At 46.2% G+C, this 23,370-nt stretch overlaps 1 protein-coding gene across 3 annotated transcripts in view; it reads left to right on the top strand.

The window, feature by feature from the left end:
• hcn1 (hyperpolarization-activated cyclic nucleotide-gated cation channel 1) overlaps window positions 1–23,370 on the top strand; it is a 168,782-nt gene that overhangs the window by 18,121 nt on the left and 127,291 nt on the right. For all 3 annotated transcript variants that reach the window (XR_005034826.1, XR_005034825.1, NM_001124318.1), the window contains 1 exon segment: window positions 10,630–11,053. Coding sequence is in view for 1 of the 3 variants with exons in the window: in NM_001124318.1 (NP_001117790.1) it covers window positions 10,630–11,053 (424 nt within the window). In the remaining 2 variants the exon portion in view is untranslated.

Genomic DNA, 23,370 nt, shown 5'->3' with positions numbered 1-23,370 from the left:
CATGACCATGTCCAGATAGCACCATGTCCAGATAGTGCCATGTCCAGATCTCATGACCATGTCCAGATAGCATGACCATGTCCAGATAGCATGACCATGTCCAGATAGCACCATGTCCAGATAGCATGACCATGTCCAGATAGCATGACCATGTCCAGATAGCACCATGTCCAGATGGCATGACCATATCCAGATAGCATGACCATGTCCAGATAGCACCATGTCCAGATAGCACCATGTCCAGATGGCATGACCATATCCAGATAGCATGACCATGTCCAGATAGCACCATGTCCAGATAGCATGACCATGTCCAGATAGCATGACCATGTCCAGATAGCACCATGTCCAGATAGCATGGCCATGTCCAGATAGCACCATGTCCAGATAGCATGACCATGTCCAGATAGCATGACCATGTCCAGATAGCACCATGTCCAGATAGCATGACCATGTCCAGATAGCACCATGTCCAGATAGCGCCATGTCCAGATAGCACCATGTCCAGATGACATTGTTGCTTGACATGACATTACTGCTTTGCCTTCTTGTATAATTGAACCCTGATGACAATGCCACTGCTCTCACTCTAATTTACGTTTTTTAACAAAAGATAATCAAATATCTTTTGTTGCATTGATCGAATGAAGGAGATTATTACTTTGTAGCAAGTAATATCATCCTTGACTACAGTAAGTCTCAACAGCCTCACCAACAGCACTGTTGGACCTTGAGTGAAGGTTATTTGAAATAGGCTGTAATCACAATATATTGATAAAAAATAAAATGTTAAATTCTAATATGTCACAGCAGAATTGTGTTATCAAACCCGGTCATCTTCAGATTCCAATAACGACACTAAAGCAAACCTTCTATTTCTAGAGTTGTGTAACTGTTTGGCACGTTGTTTATTATTTATGTGGCTGGGTCTAGCTTCTATTTTTACCCACATCAGACAGGTATCCTAACGTAGCCTAACGAAGGAAGATGTAAACATTTCCCCAAGTTCATGGATCAGTCCGAAATGGCACCCCATCTATTTCCTATATAGTGCACTACCTTTGAGCAAAGCCCTATGGGCCCTGTTCAAAACCAGTGTGCTATATAGTGAGCCTTTTCACACACAGCCAGTGTCTTACTTTTGACCAAATTCATGCCCTCTGGTGCTTCCCAATTAGCAGTGCTGGTCTCTGTGTTTTTACACATACAGTAGTTTCAGTACATCACAGAACAATTCCATCAGTCGCTGCTTAGTCATTGGATTGAATGTAGAACAACACCATTCTGGAATAACTATGAGATCTACATTCTATTTGGTGCAACAGCGGAACACACTGGCTAATGGGAGAAAATAGTTGTGAAATTTAAAATGGCCCCTGTTGGTTTGTTTATCAGTTGAGTACATAAACAATGACCTTGTCCTTGTGACGGACTTCAGGTAGTAATTCTGGATTCTAATTCTTGACCATGTGATCTCTCTGTTGAGGTCCGTGTCATGTTCAGTAGTAGGCAAATATTTTGGAATGTTGCAGGTAGAACTGTATTGAATAGGGCTGGCATGAGTCCTTATTCTGCATGTCAGAGAGTGGCATGTTTGTTCTGCCTAACATATTTCTATCTGAACATTCCACAGCGTTGTTCCTAGCTGAATGCTCTTCTGTTCTGCTCTCTGGTGTTGACAGATTAGCCAACAAGTACAAACAAAAAATGGTGAAAATGTATGCACTCACTACTGGACAAGAGCATCTGCTAAATGTCTCAAATGTACAAGTAAATGGGATGGTTAGAGAGTTGCCTTAGATGAAATTATAATCTGACTAGATGACCTCTCTCAGAGACAAAATAAATTAGATGAATTGGCGATATTTACTGGTAATGTAACAAGGTTTAATACTTCTGACACTCAAAAATGTCATATTTTGTGCTTGTTTTTAACTCAAAAGGGTTTTTACCAGTCACATTTGCCCAGTGACTTGGCCTGTCTTAATTTACATGTAGAAATCCCCCAGACAGGCTCATTCTATACATTTGTGACATGGTGCTTTCAAACAAGCTCAACGTGAGAATATTCCACCCTGACTGCCAGTCATTTATAAGAGATCAGAGTTGCCTTGTCTGGTTTTATAAATATACCAATCTGTCTATTATTAACCCAGTGAAATGACCGTTTAGCTGAAGTGCAGACAATTACCTGACACATGATCTTCAGATATTTATAAAGCAAGGACTCAACCACTGTCTGCTGCTTGCTTTAGTTAAACAGATCCATTACAGCCCGCAGAGTGCACCTCCAAATCAGTCTGTCGCGTTCCAAATGGAACCCCGTTCCTTATATAGTGGACTACTTTCAACCAGGGCTAATAAGGACTCTGGTTGAAAGTAGTGTATGACATAGGGAATAGGGTGCCGTTTGGGACGCAACTCCAGTCCAGCCGGGCATCGACATCGACGGGCGTCACCGGACAGTTTTTAGCACGAGATAGGATTCTGGAAAGCATCTATTTTAGTGCCATGGATGAGATGGAACGGCCTTATCATTAGGCCTAGGCCAGCAGGACATTTTGTGAATGTTTGACGGATCAGACTCCCTCAGCCCGGCCGGCTGGGCGCCCCATCATGGATCATTTGTGGCTTCTCTGATCGGAAGACAGACAGACACAGACAATAATCAGGAGGAGGTTTGCGTTCAGTATGGCACAGTGTTCAGCAGGGCACAGTGTTCAGTAGGGCACAGTGTTCAATAGGGCACAGTGTTCAGTATGGCACAGTGTTCAGTACAGCACAGTGTTCAGTACAGCACAGTGTTCAGTACAGCACAGTGTTCAGTAGGGCACAGTGTTCTGTAGGGCACAGTGTTCAGTAGGGCACAGTGTTCTGTAGGGCACAGTGTTCAGTACAGCACAGTGTTCAGTACAGCACAGTGTTCAGTAGGGCACAGTGTTCTGTAGGGCAGAGTGTTCAGTAGGGCACAGTGTTCTGTAGGGCACAGTGTTCAGTACAGCACAGTGTTCAGTACAGCACAGTGTTCTGTAGGGCACAGTGTTCTGTAGGGCACAGTGTTCAGTATGGCACAGTGTTCAGTACAGCACAGTGTTCAGTACAGCACAGTGTTCAGTAGGGCACAGTGTTCTGTAGGGCACAGTGTTCAGTAGGGCACAGTGTTCTGTAGGGCACAGTGTTCAGTACAGCACAGTGTTCAGTACAGCACAGTGTTCAGTATGGTACAGTGTTCAGTAGGGCACAGTGTTCAGTAGGGCACAGTGTTCAGTATGGCACAGTGTTCAGTACAGCACAGTGTTCAGTATGGTACAGTGTTCAGTAGGGCACAGTGTTCAGTAGGGCACAGTGTTCAGTAGGGTACAGTGTTCTGTAGGGCACAGTGTTCAGTATGGCACAGTGTTCAGTAGGGTACAGTGTTCTGTAGGGCACAGTGTTCAGTATGGCACAGTGTTCAGTACAGCACAGTGTTCAGTAGGGCACAGTGTTCAGTAGGGCACAGTGTTCAGTAGGGTACAGTGTTCAGTAGGGCACAGTGTTCAATAGGGCACAGTGTTCAGTACAGCACAGTGTTCTGTAGGGCACAGTGTTCTGTAGGGCACAGTGTTCAGTATGGCACAGTTTTCTGTACAGCACAGTGTTCAGTAGGGCACAGTGTTCTGTAGGGCACAGTGTTCAGTATGGCACAGTTTTCTGTACAGCACAGTGTTCAGTACAGCACAGTGTTCTGTAGGGCACAGTGTTCAGTATGGCACAGTTTTCTGTACAGCACAGTGTTCAGTATGGCACAGTGTTCTGTAGGGCACAGTGTTCAGCATGGCACAGTTTTCTGTACAGCACAGTGTTCAGTATGGCACAGTGTTCAGTAGGGCACAGTGTTCAGTAGGGCACAGTGTTCAGTAGGGCACAGTGTTCAGTAGGGTACAGTGTTCAGTAGGGCACAGTGTTCAATAGGGCACAGTGTTCAGTACAGCACAGTGTTCTGTAGGGCACAGTGTTCTGTAGGGCACAGTGTTCAGTATGGCACAGTTTTCTGTACAGCACAGTGTTCTGTAGGGCACAGTGTTCTGTAGGGCACAGTGTTCAGTATGGCACAGTTTTCTGTACAGCACAGTGTTCAGTAGGGCACAGTGTTCTGTAGGGCACAGTGTTCTGTAGGGCACAGTGTTCAGTATGGCACAGTGTTCTGTAGGGCACAGTGTTCAGTATGGCACAGTTTTCTGTACAGCACAGCGTTCAGTAGGGTACAGTGTTCTGTAGGGCACAGTGTTCAGTATGGCACAGTGTTCACTACAGCACAGTGTTCAGTATGGTACAGTGTTCAGTAGGGCACAGTGTTCAGTAGGGCACAGTGTTCAGTAGGGCACAGTGTTCAGTAGGGTACAGTGTTCAGTAGGGCACAGTGTTCAATAGGGCACAGTGTTCAGTAGGGCACAGTGTTCAGTAGGACACAGTGTTCAGTAGGGTACAGTGTTCAGTAGGGCACAGTGTTCAGTAGGGCACAGTGTTCAGTAGGGCACAGTGTTCTGTAGGGCACAGTGTTCTGTAGGGCACAGTGTTCAGTAGGGCACAGTGTTCAGTACAGCACAGCGTTCAGTACAGCACAGTGTTCAGTATGGTACAGTGTTCAGTAGGGCACAGTGTTCAGTAGGGTACAGTGTTCAGTAGGGCACAGTGTTCAGTACAGCACAGCGTTCAGTACAGCACAGTGTTCAGTATGGTACAGTGTTCAGTAGGGCACAGTGTTCAGTAGGGTACAGTGTTCAGTAGGGCACAGTGTTCAGTAGGGCACAGTGTTCAGTAGGGCACAGTGTTCAGTACAGCAGAGTGTTCAGTATGGCACAGTGTTCAGTAGGGCACAGTGTTCAGTAGGGCACAGTGTTCAGTAGGGCACAGTGTTCAGTAGGGCATAGTGTTCTGTAGGGCACAGTGTTCAGTAGGGCACAGTGTTCAGTAGGGCACAGTGTTCAGTAGGGCACAGTGTTCAGTACAGCACAGTGTTCAGTATGGCACAGTGTTTAGTACAGCACAGTGTTCAGTATGGCACAGTGTTCTGTAGGGCACAGTTTTCAGTACAGCACAGTGTTCAGTACAGCACAGTGTTCAGTATGGTACAGTGTTCAGTAGGGCACAGTGTTCAGTAGGGCACAGTGTTCAGTAGGGCCCTAGTTTTCTGTACTTCACAGTGTTCAGTAGGGCACAGTGTTCAGTAGGGCACAGTGTTCTGTAGGGCACAGTGTTCTGTAGGGCACAGTGTTCAGTAGGGCACAGTGTTCTGTAGGGCACAGTGTTCAGTAGGGCACAGTGTTCAGTAGGGCACAGTGTTCAGTATGGTACAGTGTTCAGTAGGGTACAGTGTTCAGTAGGGCACAGTGTTCAATAGGGCACAGTGTTCAGTAGGGCCCTAGTTTTCTGTACAGCACAGTGTTCAGTACAGCACAGTGTTCAGTATGGTACAGTGTTCAGTAGGGCACAGTGTTCTGTAGGGCACAGTGTTCAGTAGGGTACAGTGTTCAGTAGGGCACAGTGTTCAGTAGGGCACAGTGTTCTGTACAGCACAGTGTTCAGTAGGGCACAGTGTTCTGTAGGGCCCTAGTTTTCTGTACAGCACAGTGTTCAGTAGGGCACAGTGTTCAGTATGGCACAGTGTTCAGTATGGTACAGTGTTCAGTAGGGCACAGTGTTCAGTAGGGCCCTAGTTTTCTGTACAGCACAGTGTTCAGTAGGGCACAGTGTTCAGTAGGGCACAGTGTTCAGTAGGGCCCTAGTTTTCTGTACAGCACAGTGTTCAGTAGGGCACAGTGTTCTGTAGGGCACAGTGTTCAGTAGGGCCCTAGTTTTCTATACAGCACAGTGTTCAGTAGGGCACAGTGTTCAGTAGGGCCCTAGTTTTCTGTACAGCACAGTGTTCAGTAGGGCACAGTGTTCAGTAGGGCACAGTGTTCAGTAGGGCCCTAGTTTTCTGTACAGCACAGTGTTCAGTAGGGCACAGTGTTCAGTAGGGCACAGTGTTCTGTAGGGCACAGTGTTCAATAGGGCACAGTGTTCAGTAGGGTACAGTGTTCAGTAGGGCACAGTGTTCAGTAGGGCACAGTGTTCTGTACAGCACAGTGTTCAGTAGGGCACAGTGTTCAGTATGGTACAGTGTTCAGTAGGGTACAGTGTTCAGTAGGGCACAGTGTTCAGTAGGGCACAGTGTTCAGTATGGTACAGTGTTCAGTAGGGCACAGTGTTCAGTAGGGCACAGTGTTCTGTACAGCACAGTGTTCAGTAGGGCACAGTGTTCAGTAGGGCACAGTGTTCAGTATGGTACAGTGTTCAGTAGGGTACAGTGTTCAGTAGGGCACAGTGTTCAGTAGGGCACAGTGTTCAGAACGGCACAGTGTTCAGTATGGTGCAGTGTTCAGTAGGGCACAGTGTTCAGTACAGCACAGTGTTCAGTAGGGCACAGTGTTCAGTAGGGCACAGTGTTCAGTAGGGCACAGTGTTCAGTAGGGCACAGTGTTCAGTAGGGCCCTAGTTTTCAGTACAGCACAGTGTTCAGTAGGGCACAGTGTTCAGTATGGTACAGTGTTCAGTAGGGCACAGTGTTCAGTAGGGCACAGTGTTCAGTAGGGCACAGTGTTCAGTAGGGCACAGTGTTCAGTATGGTACAGTGTTCAGTAGGGCACAGTGTTCAGTACAGCACAGTGTTCAGTAGGGCACAGTGTTCAGTAGGGCACAGTGTTCAGTAGGGCACAGTGTTCAGTAGGGCACAGTGTTCAGTAGGGCCCTAGTTTTCTGTACAGCACAGTGTTCAGTATGGTACAGTGTTCAGTAGGGCCCTAGTTTTCTGTACAGCACAGTGTTCAGTAGGGCCCTAGTTTTCTGTACAGCACAGTGTTCAGTAGGGCCCTAGTTTTCTGTACAGCACAGTGTTCAGTAGGGCACAGTGTTCAGTAGGGCCCTAGTTTTCTGTACAGCACAGTGTTCAGTAGGGCACAGTGTTCTGTAGGGCACAGTGTTCAGTAGGGCACAGTGTTCTGTACAGCACAGTGTTCAGTAGGGCACAGTGTTCTGTAGGGCACAGTTTTCTGTACAGCACAGTGTTCAGTAGGGCCCTAGTTTTCTGTACAGCACAGTGTTCAGTAGGGCACAGTGTTCAGTAGGGCCCTAGTTTTCTGTACAGCACAGTGTTCAGTAGGGCACAGTGTTCAGTAGGGCACAGTGTTCAGTAGGGCACAGTGTTCTGTAGGGCACAGTGTTCAGTAGGGCACAGTGTTCAGTAGGGCACAGTGTTCAGTAGGGCACAGTGTTCAGTAGGGCACAGTGTTCTGTAGGGCACAGTGTTCAGTAGGGCCCTAGTTTTCTGTACAGCACAGTGTTCTGTAGGGCACAGTGTTCTGTAGGGCACAGTGTTCAGTAGGGCCCTAGTTTTCTGTACAGCACAGTGTTCTGTAGGGCACAGTGTTCTGTAGGGCACAGTGTTCAGTAGGGCACAGTTTTCTGTAGGGCACAGTGTTCTGTAGGGCACAGTGTTCTGTAGGGCACAGTGTTCAGTAGGGCACAGTTTTCTGTAGGGCACAGTTTTCTGTAGGGCACAGTTTTCTGTAGGGCACAGTTTTCTGTAGGGCACAGTTTTCTGTAGGGCACAGTTTTCTGTAGGGCACAGTGTTCTGTAGGGCACAGTTTTCTGTAGGGCACAGTTTTCTGTAGGGCACAGTGATCAGTAGGGAACAGTGTTCAGAGTAGGGAACAGTGTTCAGAGTAGGGAACAGTGTTCAGAGTAGGGAACAGTGTTCAGTGTAGGGAACAGTGTTCAGAGTAGGGAACAGTGTTCAGAGTAGGGAACAGTGTTCAGAGTAGGGAACAGTGTTCAGTAGGGCACCGGGTAAGCAAAACATTTTTAGAAAAGAAAACAAAAATGAAACATTTCTTATTGGACAACGTTCGGATAGTACCTTCCATGCTTCACTCTGTTTCAAAACGTTTGCCATGCCCGCCCAGCCCCCAGAGAGAAAAAACAGAGTCTCAACATAGAAGACTCCATGTGTGGGCTTGCAGATTCATTCATGCCTGTTGTGTTTTTCATGCTTTTTTGAAGGTCTGGGTTGTCTGCCATCACACATAAACAGAGAAATGTCCCATAGACCTCACAGAGACCTCACAGAGACCTCACAGAGACATCCCAGAGACCTCACAGAGACCTCACAGAGACCTCACAGAGACCTCACAGAGACCTCACAGAGACATCACAGAGACATCACAGAGACATCCCAGAGACATCACAGAGACATCACAGAGACCTCACAGAGACATCACAGAGACATCATGTAATCAGTGGAGGCTGCTGAGGGGAGCACGGCTCATAATAATGGCCAGAATGGAGCAAATGGAACGGCATCAAACACATGGAAACCACGGAAACCACGTGTTTGATGTATTTGATACCATTCCACTTATTCTGCTCCGGCCATTACTACGAGCCCATCATCCCCAATTAAGGTGCCACCAACCTCTTGTGCTGTAATGTTGGTAGAGTCAGATTGTCCTCTACCCAGCTTCTGTCTGTGGATGATGTCTGGGTTTAGCCCTCCAGCCTCTGTTTATGGATGATGTCTGGGTTTAGCCCTCCAGCCTCTGTTTATGGATGATGTCTGGGTTTAGCCCACCAGCCTCTGTCTGTGGATGATGTCTGGGTTTAGCCCTCCAGCCTCTATTTATGGATGATGTCTGGGTTTAGCCCTCCAGCCTCTGTTTATGGATGATGTCTGGGTTTAGCCCACCAGCCTCTGTCTGTGGATGATGTCTGGGTTTAGCCCTCCAGCCTCTGTTTATGGATGATGTCTGGGTTTAGCCCTCCAGCCTCTATTTATGGATGATGTCTGGGTTTAGCCCTCCAGCCTCTGTTTATGGATGATGTCTGGGTTTAGCCCTCCAGCCTCTGTTTATGAATGATGTCTGGGTTTAGCCCACCAGCCTCTGTCTATGGATGATGTCTGGGTTTAGCCCTCCAGCCTCTGTTTATGGATGATGTCTGGGTTTAGCCCACCAGCCTCTGTCTATGGATGATGTCTGGCTTTAGCCCTCCAGCCTCTGTTTATGGATGATGTCTGGGTTTAGCCCTCCAGCCTCTGTTTATGGATGATGTCTGGGTTTAGGCATACAGGCATACAGATATAGTGTATTCACACCCACACAGATTTCTCTATTGTGTGTACAGTCCAGCCATGTATCCAGCCATGTATCCAGCCATGTATCCAACCTTGTATCCAGCCATGTATCCAACCATGTATCCAGCCATGTATCCAGCCATGTATCTAGCCATGTATCCAGCTAGCAATGCCTGGGTCGTGGTTTGATTCCATTTTTAAAAAATGTGTCCTGTTTGCTCTAGGTTCTACTGGTACAGTATGTTTCCTGTTTGTTCTAGGTTCTACTGGTACAGTACAGTATGTGTCCTGTTTGTTCTAGGTTCTACTGGTACAGTATGTAAACTTTTTGTGCTAGGTTCTACTGGTACAGTATGATTCCTGTTTGTTCTAGGTTCTACTGGTACAGTATAGTATGTTTCCTGTTTGTTCTAGGTTCTACTGGTACAGTACAGTATGTTTCCTGTTTGTTCTAGGTTCTACTGGTACAGTATGTTTCCTGTTTGTTCTAGGTTCTACTGGTACAGTATGTTTCCTGTTTGTTATAGGTTCTACTGGTACAGTACAGTTTCTGTACTGTTTGTTCTAGGTTCTACTGGTACAGTATGTTTCCTGTTTGTTCTATGTTCTACTGGTACAGTATTTTTCCTTTTTTTTCTAGGTTCTACTGGTACAGTATAGTATGTTTCCTGTTTGTTCTAGGTTATACTGGTACAGTACAGTATGTTTCCTGTTTGTTCTAGGTTATACTGGTACAGTATGTTTCCTGTTTGTTCTAGGTTCTACTGGCACAGTACAGTATGTTTCCTGTTTGTTCTAGGTTCTACTGGCACAGTACAGTATGTTTCCTGTTTGTTCTAGGTTCTACTGGTACAGTACAGTATGTTTCCTGTTTGTTCTAGGTTCTACTGGCACAGTACAGTATGTTTCCTGTTTGTTCTAGGTTCTACTGGCACAGTACAGTATGTTTCCTGTTTGTTCTAGGTTCTACTGGTACAGTACAGTATGTTTCCTGTTTGTTCTAGGTTCTACTGGTACAGTACAGTATTTTTCCTGTTTGTTCTTGCTTCTACTGGTACAGTAAGTTTCCTGTTTGTTCTAGGTTCTACTGGTACAGTACAGTATGCTTCCTGTTTGTTCTTGCTTCTACTGGTACAGTAAGTTTCCTGTTTGTTCTAGGTTCTACTGGTACAGTACAGTATGCTTCCTGTTTGTTCTAGGTTCTACTGGTACAGTACAGTATGTTTCATGTTTGTTCTAGGTTCTACTGGTACAGTATGTTTCCTGTTTGTTCTAGGTTCTACTGGTACAGTACAGCATGTTTCCTGTTTGTTCTAGGTTCTATTGGTATAGTACAGTATGTTTCCTGTTTGTTCTAGGTTCTACTGGTGCAGTAGTCATCTATGTAACCATACTGTATATTCACACATTCCAGCCATTCTTTTTTGACACATCTGTTTGTTCTAATATTATTTGTTAATCCTTTCTCTGTCTGCTGTAGGTTCTACTGGGACTTGGTAATGCTGGTCATGATGATGGGGAACCTGATCATCATTCCTGTAGGAATAACCTTCTTCTCGGAGCAGACCACCACCACCTGGCTAATATTCAACGTCGCATCAGACACCATCTTCCTCGTGGATCTGGTCATGAACTTCCGCACGGGGATCGTCAACGAGGAGAGCTCTGAGATCATCCTGGACCCCAAGGTCATAAAGATGAACTACCTGAAGAGCTGGTTTGTGGTCGACTTCCTCTCGTCCATACCAGTGGATTATATATTTCTAATAGTGGAAAAGGGGTTTGACTCAGAGGTGTACAAGACGGCGAGGGCGCTGAGGATCGTGAGGTTTACTAAGATTCTGTCTCTTCTGAGGCTACTGAGACTTTCCCGGCTCATCAGATACATACACCAGTGGGAGGAGGTAAGAGATGCAGTAAAAAAGTGTGTGTGTGTGTGTGTGTGTGTGCGTGTGCGTGTGCGTGTGTATTCGTTGTGTGTACTCACCTTAATGTGTTCATGGGTGTATGAGGGAGGAAAAAGGTCACGAGAGAGAGTGCCACCATGCATGTTCGTGTTTGTCTCTCTACCAGAATGTCAAAGGTCACGACAAAACCCCAAAGCCCTATTTTCTCTCTATTTCCCCCCGTAGTCTGTCACAGACCAACTCTCATTATCCAAATACTGACTATCTGCAAGTTAACCTAACTGACACTGTCAGTTTCACTTCAGTAACATTTGAAATCCATATCACAGTAAAAGAGGCCAGAAAAAGGTATCGGGGTAGTGAATTATTTCAGAAAGTGCCTTTCTCTTCTCGGTCCCTTAAACAGGCATCATTACCCTCTTATTGAGCTATTTCACTTCACCATGAGTCACTCACTCCGTTTAACCAGCTGGTAATACTCTCCCTGTCATTCCTTTACTTAGCTGATTGATCAATTGATCAAAATGAATTTGCAAAATGTGCAAACTATGATCATGTGCCAGAAAGCTGATGCTCCCGCGGTGGCATTTGAAAATGGGAGACCTCAATGAGGTCAAAAGCAAATTCTCAGACCGGAGATTCTGTGCCAATAGGCTTTGTGCTCCGACATTAATGTAATGTTTCTGTCTTGTAGCTCCTCCTCCTGCTCCGCCACTCCCTCTGTCTACCACATTCCTGTTTCTCCTCCTCTTGCTCTGCCTCTCCCTCTGTCTACCACTGTCTTTTAGCTCCTCCTCCTGCTCCGCCTCTCCCTCTGTCTACCACTGTCCTGTAGCTCCTCCTCTTGCTCCGCCTCTCCCTCTGTCTACCACTGTCTTGTAGCTCCTCCTCCTGCTCCGCCTCTCCCTCTGTCTACCACTGTCCTGTAGCTCCTCCTCTTGCTCCGCCTCTCCCTCTGTCTACCACTGTCCTGTAGCTCCTCCTCCTGTTCCGCCTCTCCCGCTAACACTGTCCTGTAGCTCCTCCTCTTGCTCCGCCTCTCCCTCTGTCTACCACTGTCCTGTAGCTCCTCCTCCTGCTCCGCCTCTCCCTCTGTCTACCACTGTCCTGTAGCTCCTCCTCCTGTTCCGCCTCTCCCTCTGTCTACCACTGTCCTGTAGCTCCTCCTCCTGCTCCGCCTCTCCCTCTGTCTACCACTGTCCTGTAGCTCCTCCTCCTGCTCCGCCTCTCCCTCTGTCTACCACTGTCCTGTAGCTCCTCCTCCTGCTCTGCCTCTTCCTCTGTCTACCACTCCTCCTCTTCCTGCTCTCCTCTCCTCTTTAATACTCAGCTGTTTTCTCAGCAAGCAATGACTTCATTGTTTTTCTTACCTTCACAATTAAGGGTTACCATGACACTGCTGTCAAGCCCTTCTCTGAGCCCGTCCTATCATCATTTGCTTTAGCCTGAATGGAGTGCCCGATGGGTGGGATACATTCTTCCACAGAACAATTCTATTGGTCCATTATTCCAGACAAGCTGAATAAAACACAGATAAAGTATTTGAACCCAGGTCTGCGCTAAGTGGTTTTGATTGTCTGATTCAACCAGAGACCAGCTAGACCTGCTGGCACAAACCGTACAGCTCCTGTGCTGTTGCCAAGGTCTAACCTCTAGATAGTTCATTTCTGGCACAGGCTGAAATGTGTAGTCCACATGATACAGTTTACACAGCTGTGCCTGACATAGGAACAACACCATTGCACGGTAGAGGACGTTAGAAGCGGAAAATCATATTCCATGTTTTTACACGGATGGTTGATAATTCAAATATAATACAAAATTGCAGTGACAAACTGCTCTCTCTCTCTCTCTCTCTCTCTCTCTCTCTCTCTCTCTCTCTCTCTCTCTCTCTCTCTCTCTCTCTCTCTCTCTCTCTCTCTCTCTCTCTCTCTCTCTCTCTCTCTCTCTCTCTAGACAGCCTTGTTTGGCCCACTGTATGGAATAGATAGTTATTTCGGTGTAACCAGATGAAATTAACAGATTAATAAACCGAGAGTGAAAGAAACCGACACACTGTGTCTATGTCCCGAAATGGTACCCTTATGCCCAATATATTGCCCATAAGGCTCTGGTTAAAAATAGTGCACTATATAGGCAGCAGCTTGGCATTTGGGACATAACCAGTATCCAACCCAGTCAGAGGAAAAGGGAGTGGGCACTCAGTCAGTCGTACACCAAGCTGTCGTAACGCGTTATCCATCCCACAGTAGATAACCACACAACGAAGGGATAAACACAGCCCACTGCTGTCACGATGGCCCAACGCTGCAGTCCATCATTAAATTAGACCCTTTCTGTTGGATTACGAAGATCTCGATGGTGCAGCCAGGGCCTTCTGCAGTCTGGAGCCACTGTCCTCAGCATTCCTGTCCTTCCTCTGTCTGGCCAGTCCCCTCCCTCTACTGCCATAGACAGATACAGTGGCTCTTCAATCATTCCCCTCCCTCCCTCTACTGCCATAGACAGATACAGTGGCTCTTCAATCATTCCCCTCCCTCCCTCTACTGCCATAGACAGATACAGTGGTAGTTATTCAATCATTCCCCTCCCTCTACTGCCATAGACAGATACAGTGGTAGCCCTTCAATCATTCCCCTCCCTCCCTCTACTGCCATAGACAGATACAGTGGTAGTTATTCAATCATTCCCCTCCCTCTACTGCCATAGACAGATACAGTGGTAGCCCTTCAATCATTCCCCTCCCTCCCTCTACTGCCATAGATAGATACAGTGGTAGCTCTTCAATCATTCCCCTCCCTCCCTCTACTGCCATAGATAGATACAGTGGTAGCTCTTCAATCATTCCCCTCCCTCCCTCTACTGCCATAGACAGATGGGACAAACACCAAATTGAGACTCTCAGTGAACAACGTAAAACACTAAATAATGCATGCAGAGCAGAATTAAGCTAATACCTGCTAATTATCAAAATCCAGAAAAGAGACATTAAATTCCACAACCACCTTAAAGGAAGCGATTCCCAAACCTTCCATAACAAAGCCATCACCTACAGAGAGATGAACCTGGAGAAGAGTCCCTTAAGCAAGCTGGTCCTGGGGCTCTGTTCACAAACACAAACACACCCTACAGAGCCCCAGAACAGCAGCACAATTAGACCCAACCAAATCATGAGAAAACAAAAAGATAATTACTTGACACATTGGAAAGAATTAACAAAAAAACAGAGCAAACTAGAATGCTATTTGGCCCTAAACAGAGAGTACAAAGTGGCAGAATACCTGACCACTGTGGCTGACCCAAACTTAAGGAAAGCTTTGTACAGACTTGAGAGAGGCCACCGTGCATACTGCTCACAAAATGAGGTGGAAACTGAGCTGCACTTCCAAAAACTCTAGTATGTATGACCATACTAGAGACACATATTTCCCTCAGATTACACAGAAGCACAAAGAATTTGAAAAAAAAAGAAAAAAAATCAAATTTTGATAAACTCCAGTATCTATTTGGGTGATATACCACAGTTTGCCATCACAGCAGCAAGATGTGTGACCTGTTGCCATGAGAACGGGGCAACCACCATTGTAAATACAACCCATAATTATGTTGATTTATTTTCCCTTTTTGTACTTGAAATATTTGCACATCGTTACAACACTGTGTATTTGAAATGTCTCTATTATTTTAGAACTTTTGTGAGTGTGTTATCTATTTCACTTGCTTTGGCAATGTAACAATATGTTACCCATGCCAATAAAGCCCTTTGAATTTCATTTAATTGACAGTGGCAGCTCTTCCATCAGTCCCCTCTCTCCCTCCCTCCCTCCCTCCCTCTGCTTTCAGAGATGGAGACAGTGACAGCTCTTCCAACAGTCCCCTCTCTCCCTCCCTCCCTCCCTCCCTCTGCTTTCAGAGATGGAGACAGTGGCAGCTCTTCCAACAGTCCCCTCTCTCCCTCCCTCCCTCCCTCCCTCCCTCCCTCTGCTTTCAGAGATGGAGACAGTGACAGCTCTTCCAACAGTCCCCTCTCTCCCTCCCTCCCTCTGCTTTCAGAGATGGAGACAGTGACAGCTCTTCCATCAGCCCCTTCCCTCCCCCTGCAGAGACCAGAGCCAGATACAGCTCTTTATCTCACCAGGGGCTGAGAGAAACACAAGCCAGACAGTATTATTCTCTTCATTATCCATTAGAACAGTCTCTGTAGACTGAGCAGCCAGCCACTGATTCCTTAAGAATGCTATGTGTAGCCTCTAGAATATCTCTGCATGTCTCAACATATTCGTGTTATATTATTTATTTATCAATCAATCACATTTATTTTATAAAGCCCTTCTTACATCAGCAGTTGTCACAAAGAGCTTCACAGATACCCAGCCTAAAGCCCCAAAAAGCCAGCAATGCAGATATTTACTAGCCTTTGTGAGATTTTCCTGTGTGTTTTTCTCTCTCTGGTGTTTGCTAGGCCATTATATCACTCAGTCTCTGACAGCAGAGAAGGGAGGGGACTGATGGAAGAGCTGCCACTGTCTCTGGTCTCTTACCTCAGAAGGAGGGAGAGAGGGGACTGATGGAAGAGCTGCCACTGTCTCTTGTCTCTAACCTCAGAGGAGGAGATGGGACTGATGGAAGAGCTGCCACGGTCTCTGTCTGACTGCAGAGGGAGGGAGGGAGGGGAATGATGGAAGAGCCGCCACTATCTCTGACCTCAGAGGGAGGGGACTGACAGAAGAGCCACCACTGTCTCTGGTCTCTGACCTCAGAGGGAGGGGACTGATGGAAGGCTCATAACCACTTATCTCAAACTATTTTGGTTTACATGTAATAGTATTTATTTTTATTTAACCTTTATTTAACTGGGCAAGTCAGGTCAGTTATAATAACGGCCTACCAAAAGGTAAAAGGTCTCCTGCGGGGACGGGGCTGGGATTAAAAATGAAAATATAGGACACGACAAGAGAGACACAACAACACTACATAAAGAGGGACCTAAGACAACAACATAGCAAGGCAGCAACACATGGCAACACAGCATGGTAGCAAAACAACATGACAACAACATGGTAGCAACACAAGACACTGTACAAACATTATTGGGCACAGACAACAGCACAAAGGCAAGAAGTAGAGACAACAATACATCACGGTTGGTCCTCTCTCTACCGGATCATAGTCCCACCACGGGGATTCAGGTTGCTCCTCTCTCTTCTGGATCATTGCCCCACCACGAGGACTCAGGTTGGTCCTCTCTCTACCGGATCATAGCCCCACCACGGGGACTCAGGTTGGTCCTCTCTCTGCCAGATCATAGCCCCACCACGAGGACTCAGGTTGGTCCTCTCTCTGCCAGATCATAGCCCCACCACGAGGACTCAGGTTGGTCCTCTCTCTGCTGGATCATTGCCCCACCACGAGGACTCAGGTTGGTCCTCTCTCTGCCAGATCATAGCCCCACCACGGGGACTCAGGTTGGTCCTCTCTCTGCCAGATCATAGCCCCACCACGGGGACTCAGGTTGGTCCTCTCTCTGCTGGATCATAGCCCCACCACGGCGACTCAGGTTGGTCCTCTCTCTACTGGATTATAGCACCATCATAGGGCTTGTGAGATCCCATCTGGTTGCGGCAGGTAGCCTAGTGGTTAGTGTTGGACTAGTAACCGAAAGGTTGCAAGATCAAATCCCTGAGCTGACAAGGTATAAATCTGTTGTTCTGTCCCTGAACAAGGCAGTTAACCCACTGTTCCATGGTAGGCCGTCATTGAAAATAAGAATTTGTTCTTAACTGACTTGCCTAGTTAAATAAAGGTGAAATATAAAAAATGTTTTTAAGGTAGCATCAATTCAGCACTAGAAGGAATAGAGATAGAGACAGTAGATACATGATTTAAATGTAAACTGGTTAATAGTCAGGCCCACATTAATGGGGAGCTGAACTGTAAACTGGTTAATAGTCAGGCCCACATTAATGGGGATCTCAACTGTAAACTGGTTAATAGTCAGGCCCACATTAATGGGGAGCTCAACTGTAAACTGGTTAATAGTCAGGCCCACATTAATGGGGATCTCAACTGTAAACTGGTTAATAGTCAGGCCCACATTAATGGGGATCTCAACTGTAAACTGGTTAATAGTCAGGCCCACAGTAATGGGGATCTCAACTGTAAACTGGTTAATAGTCAGGCCCACATTAATGGGGATCTCAACTGTAAACTGGTTAATAGTCAGGCCCACATTAATGGGGATCTCAACTGTAAACTGGTTAATAGTCAGGCCCACATTAATGGGGATCTCAACTGTAAATTGGTTAATAGTCAGGCCCACATTAATGGGGATCTCAACTGTAAACTGGTTAGTAGTCAGGCCCACATTAATGGGGATCTCAACTGTAAACTGGTTAATAGTCAGGCCCACAGTAATGGAGATCTCAACTGTAAACTGGTTAATAGTCAGGCCCACATTAATGGGGATCTCAACTGTAAACTGGTTAATAGTCAGGCCCACAGTAATGGAGATCTCAACTGCAAACTGGTTAATAGTCAGGCCCACAGTAATGGAGATCTCAACTGTAAACTGGTTAATAGTCAGGCCCACATTAATGGGGATCTCAACTGTAAACTGGTTAATAGTCAGGCCCACATTAATGGCGAGCTCAACTGTAAACTGGTTAATAGTCAGGCCCACATTAATGGGGATCTGAACTGTAAACTGGTTAATAGTCAGGCCCACATTATGGGGAGCTAAACTGTAAACTATATATATTTTCTCCAATTGCATATCTTCATTGTAAAGGTTGCGCAAGGGATCCAGGTCAACTGATGCGTTAAATTACAGTGTCAACAATCGCCTTGCATCTTTAAAGCAGCCAATCACACTGTCTCTTTAAGAGGCCTGTCACCTTCTCTTTAAGAAACCCTCTGTCTACCTGAGGGAAGAGAGGTGGCCTGAGCCTTAGTGATTCATGACTTAGCAGGTTGGTAATTGATCTTAGAAGAGGAGAATGTGACTGACCTGTGTACTGTATCTAGTTCAATGGTTGGCAACACAAGAGGGACATCCTGAACAGAGAGAGAGAGAGAGAGAGAGAGAGAGCAGAGCAGTATTGAACTGGAGTAGGTTACATTTGGTTCAAGATCATTGTTAAGTTCAGACCCAAGACCCCGTGTTGGAAACAAGGAGGAGGTACCAAGCAGATCACAGGTGCTGTTACATCCGTTCTATTTGCCATCAAGTCGACCATGGTGACGTAACCGTGGTGATGTTACGTAACCGTGGTGATGTGACGTAACCATGATGTAGGCTGTGTTGTCAAATAATCTCATACATCCTATTCATAGACTATTAATCTGTAGGGAAGAGTGGGGTAAATTGAGCCATTATTTACATTCAGCATCGCTTCATCAAAGGAAATAGTGTATTCTTTCTAACAAAGATATCTATGTATATTTCCGGATGTTGGGGTAAGGTGAGTCCCAGGACAGGTATTGGGTAAGGTGAGTCCCAGGACAGGTATGAGGTAAGGTGAGTCCCAGGACAGGTATGGGGTAAGGTGAGTCCCAGGACAGGTATGAGGTAAGGTGAGTCCCAGGACAGGTATGGGGTAAGGTGAGTCCCAGGACAGGTATTGGGTAAGGTGAGTCCCAGGACAGGTATGGGGTTAGATGAGTCCCAGGACAGGTATTGGGTAAGGTGAGTCCCAGGACAGGTATGGGGTTAGGTGAGTCCCAGGACAGGTATGGGGTAAGGTGAGTCTCAGGACAGGTATGGGGTAAGGTGAGTCACAGGACAGGTATGGGGTTACGTACTTGCTTACCACTTTTTCCGTGTGGTTTCTTCCTTCACAGACTTCATGAAATGATGACCTCTTCTTAAATATTTCATCAAATTATTAATTAGCTGTATGGTTTCCTAGAAACAAGGGGGGCTCAACTTACCTCTGGCTCAATTTACCCCACTCTCTCCTATTGCCAATTCAAAATATATAATATATTCCTTTAAAACATTTCTACCAAGACAAATTCAAAATGTATTGTTCCACTAAAGAAATGTCAAAGATATAATTCATTAAGAGGTAAGATAAGATATACTTTATTGTTCCATAGGAGATGGAGAGAAAAAATGTATTCTGCTATTTTTCACCAACCTCTCTGATACACACACACACACACACACACACACACACACACACACACACACACACACAGCTAGGCACACACACACACACACACACACACACACACACACGCACACACACACACACACACAGCTAGGCACACACACACACACACACACACACACACACACACTAGATTGGAGAGGCTGGTGCAGAGGACAGCTGCAGTGCAGCACCCATTGAGTAGATTAGGGGCTTCAGTTCCTTGCTACAGGAAACATCGGCAATAGGTGGCACCTGAGACATTGATGCCAGCAACCTTGTTTTGTTCATCATTTTTTTTCCATAAGAACATTTCAGTCGAAGATAAAGATCTAAAACATGTATTGATTTGCTCAGTCAGACTTGTGTGACAGGACTGGGTGACTTTTCAGGAATAGGAGCAAATACAAGAGCCAGAGCCTGGGTTCAAATACATTTAGAAATATTAAAAATACCTTTAGCGTTTGCTCTAGTCTGCCTGCAGTGCCAGATTGGAGGGGGTGACACTCATTGGGGGTATTCTATTGGTTCCATTGTTTCAGGCTAGCTCAATCAAGCCCAGGTATAGTGTTTGAAATTATTTCAAATAGTATTTGAACCCAGGTCTGGCCAGAGCACGTACTGTAGACAGTTGGTCTGAGTTCATCGTGTATTTTGCCTTATCAGTAGGAGTGTGGTCCAGTGCCAAATATTAGGCTAGTTTAACACCTGCCGCAATAACACGTACACACACACACACACACACACACACACACACACACACACACACACACACACACACACACACCACCTGCCACAGGAACAGTTTGTCAAGCCAAGTCCTTGATACTGCTGCCACTGGGTCACCACAAGATACCGTACTCTCTCAGACCAATACTCTCAGTCACATTGGTGTGTGTGTGTGAGACAGCAGTACCCATGGGCTCCTATGGTATATCCCATTTGCTTCATCTCTGGTCATGTCTACCTTTAAAAAATTTATATATATATTATATTTAAAAAACGCTCGAGAATCTACCTGCCAGTTGACTGAGAAGTGGAGAGACATGATCTGAAATTGGTGTTGTTCGAGTTACCATTTACCTGCTTGTTTGTTCTTCTGAAAAACATTTACATTACTCCAATATTAAAATAATATAACATCTTCTTTTTAGGTATTCATTGTTGTTTTAAATGACACATTATTGTAATATAATGTAGAGACCCAACCCGATCAGGAGCTGTGGGAATCACCCAGTTACGCGAGGTGAAATTCTCATATGCAAATACTGCACGGGGGAACAGGGGTATGATTGGCTGAGGGATTGCAGGTGCTCTGTTGTTTTGTGTAGAAATGGTACTGTTGCTGTAGCGACCAGTAAACTGTTCAGGCTTCTGACAGCCTAAGCAGATCTTCTGTCTTCCCTCTTCCACGCATGCTGTGTGAGACAGGGTGGGTGGGTGACTGCGTTTTGACAGACCTATTTTGAGGCTTGGGAATTCTTAGGGAAGGGAATTCTGTCAGCGTACAGAGGAGGGGGAAGCCTGAGTTGTGTTAGACCCTGAGCACGGAAACTGACAGCCATTTTGATTACTCAGCTCTCAGTGTGTAGCGTTTCATACACATATTATCAGTGTGTTATACGTTATGCTAGTATATCATATAAATATAACACACAGTATGTTCCCTCTAGTCATTATTGGTTGTTTCACCATAAATCCTTGTCTCTGTCTGTAGTCTATATTCCCATTTCCCAAAAAGAGAGAAAAAAAAATACATTTCCTGACATAAACTCCTGTTTATTCACTTGATTTATCTGAGTTGTTATTCGAGAATTTTGTTAATTAAATGTGTTACGACAGTTAAAGGGCAATTTGCTCCGGACCATAATGTACTGCTTAATTTGATTCAACAAACAGCTAATGTTTCTCTGGGTTGGGACGCTAATGCAATTTCATCTCCCTTCCTCTCATTTAACAATCTTGACTCAGCAGCAGATTGCCTGGTTGCATTGTGCCTTGCAGAAATAAACAAGATCTTGTGATTCCTCTTTCCGATGGTCTCGTACCCCCTTTGGGACCCTAAACAAGGTCCCATAGAGAGAACACTGAGTGCCTAGCCTGCGCTGTAAACGTGGTCCTACTGGATGGAGTCAGGTCACAGATTTGTCTAGTCAAGCTCTGCTCATTGAGGAAGAATGAATAAGACTCCTGTCCTTTGACTGGAGAACCCGGTAGCTTTTCTTTGTACACTCCAATAACTTGAGTAGCCTGTTTGTGTCTTGGCATGACAGCCACAATAGGAGTTGGCAAGACAGCAGCCTACAAACTGATCTAGGATCACACTATGACCTGAGAGGGCTCCAGCCACAGTACACGTAGCCCCATTTCCCCCTATGCTAAGACACTTAGCTGTCCTTAACCCCATTTCCCCCTATGCTAAGACACTTAGCCATCCTTAACCCCATATCCCCCTATGTCAAGACACCTAGCTGTCCTTAACCCCATATCCCCCTATGCCAAGACACTTAGCTATCCTTAACCCCATATCCCCTATGCTAAGACACTTAGCCATCCTTAACCCCATTTCCCCCTATGCTAAGACACTTAGCCATCCTTAACCCCATATCCCCCTATGTCAAGACACCTAGCTGTCCTTAACCCCATATCCCCCTATGTCAAGACACTTAGCTGTCCTTAACCCCATTTCCCCTATGCTAAGACACTTAGCTGTCCTTAACCCCCTTTCCCCCTATGTCAAGACATTTAGCCATCCTTAACCCCATATCCCCCTATGTCAAGACACCTAGCTGTCCTTAACCCCATTTCCCCCTATGTCAAGACACAGCTGTTATTAACACCATTTCCCCCTATGCTAAGACACTTAGCTGTCCTTAACCCCCTTTCCCCCTATGTCAAGACACTTAGCTGTCCTTAACCCCATTTCCCCCTATGTCAAGACACAGCCTTTCTTAACACCATTTCCCCCTATGCTAAGACACTTAGCTGTCCTTAACCTCATTTCCCCCTATGCTAAGACACTTAGCTGTCCTTAACCCCATATCCCCTCTATGCTAAGACACTTAGCTGTCCTCAACCCCATATCCCCCCTAGCTGTCCTTGCCTTCTTGCTCGACAGACACTTCCAAAAACAGTAAAGCCTTTCAGCTGTTGGAATTTGTAGGACAGAAAACATAGTTGTCAACATGAGCTGGTTAGCACTGTGAGCATTCTCATCAGTCTACAAAGGCAGAGATGATACTGTAGTTCTTCAGCGTCAGAGAGGGCGAGAGAGTGAGTGAGGGGGGAGAGAGGGGGGAGAGAGAGAGAGAGAGATGGGGGGGGGGAGAGGGGGGGGGGGGTAGAGTGAGAGAGAAGGGGAGATAGATAGAGAGAGAGAAAGAGAGAGGATTTACTCTAAGGAAGATCTCGGTAATTGGATCTAGACGAGCAGCAGTATTGCTGTATCTCCTGAAAGAAATAGGCCTGACCTACTGGCTGGTGATTCTGCACCTCCCTCCCTCGCTGCCCGTCAACAATGGCTGATCCCTGGCCGTGACCCCACTCTCTGAGGGCGTCTCATGGGGAGTTGGGATATGCAAAAAAACACACCTCACACATACAGGTTACCCACTTGCAGTGAAACAGAACACATATAAGCACCCCTTTGATTTGACATTTGGGAGGGAGGGAAGGAAGGAAGGAAGGAAGGAAGGAAGGAAGGAAGGAAGGAAGGAAGGAAGGAAGGAAGGAAGGAAGGAAGGAAGGAAGGAAGGAAGGAAGGAAGGAAGGAAGGAAGGAAGGAAGGAAGGAAGGAAGGAAGGAAGGAGCAGAATCACCAGCCAGTAGGTCAGGTCTATTTCTTTCAGGAGATACAGCAATACTGCTGCTCATCTAGATCCAATTACCGAGATCTTCCTTAGAGTAAATCCTCTCTCTATCTCCCCCATCTCTCTCTCTCTCTCTCCCCCTCTCTCTCCCTCTCCCTCTCTCCCTCTCCCCCTCTCTCCCCCCTTCCCTCTCCCTCTGTCTCTCTCTCCCTCTCCCTCTCCCCCTCTCTCCCCTCTTCCCCTCTCTCTCTCTCTCTCTCTCCCTCTCCCTCTCTCTGTCTCGCTCTCTCCCTCTCCCTCTCTCTGTCTCTCTCTCTCCCTCTCCCTCTCCCTCTCCCTCTCCCCCTCTTCCCTC

Source organism: Oncorhynchus mykiss, chromosome 12 (genome assembly GCF_013265735.2).
Source record: "Oncorhynchus mykiss isolate Arlee chromosome 12, USDA_OmykA_1.1, whole genome shotgun sequence".
NCBI lineage: Eukaryota > Metazoa > Chordata > Actinopteri > Salmoniformes > Salmonidae > Oncorhynchus > Oncorhynchus mykiss.
The sequence above is the reverse complement of the archived record's forward strand: the minus strand, read 5'-3'. Positions and strand labels throughout refer to the sequence as shown.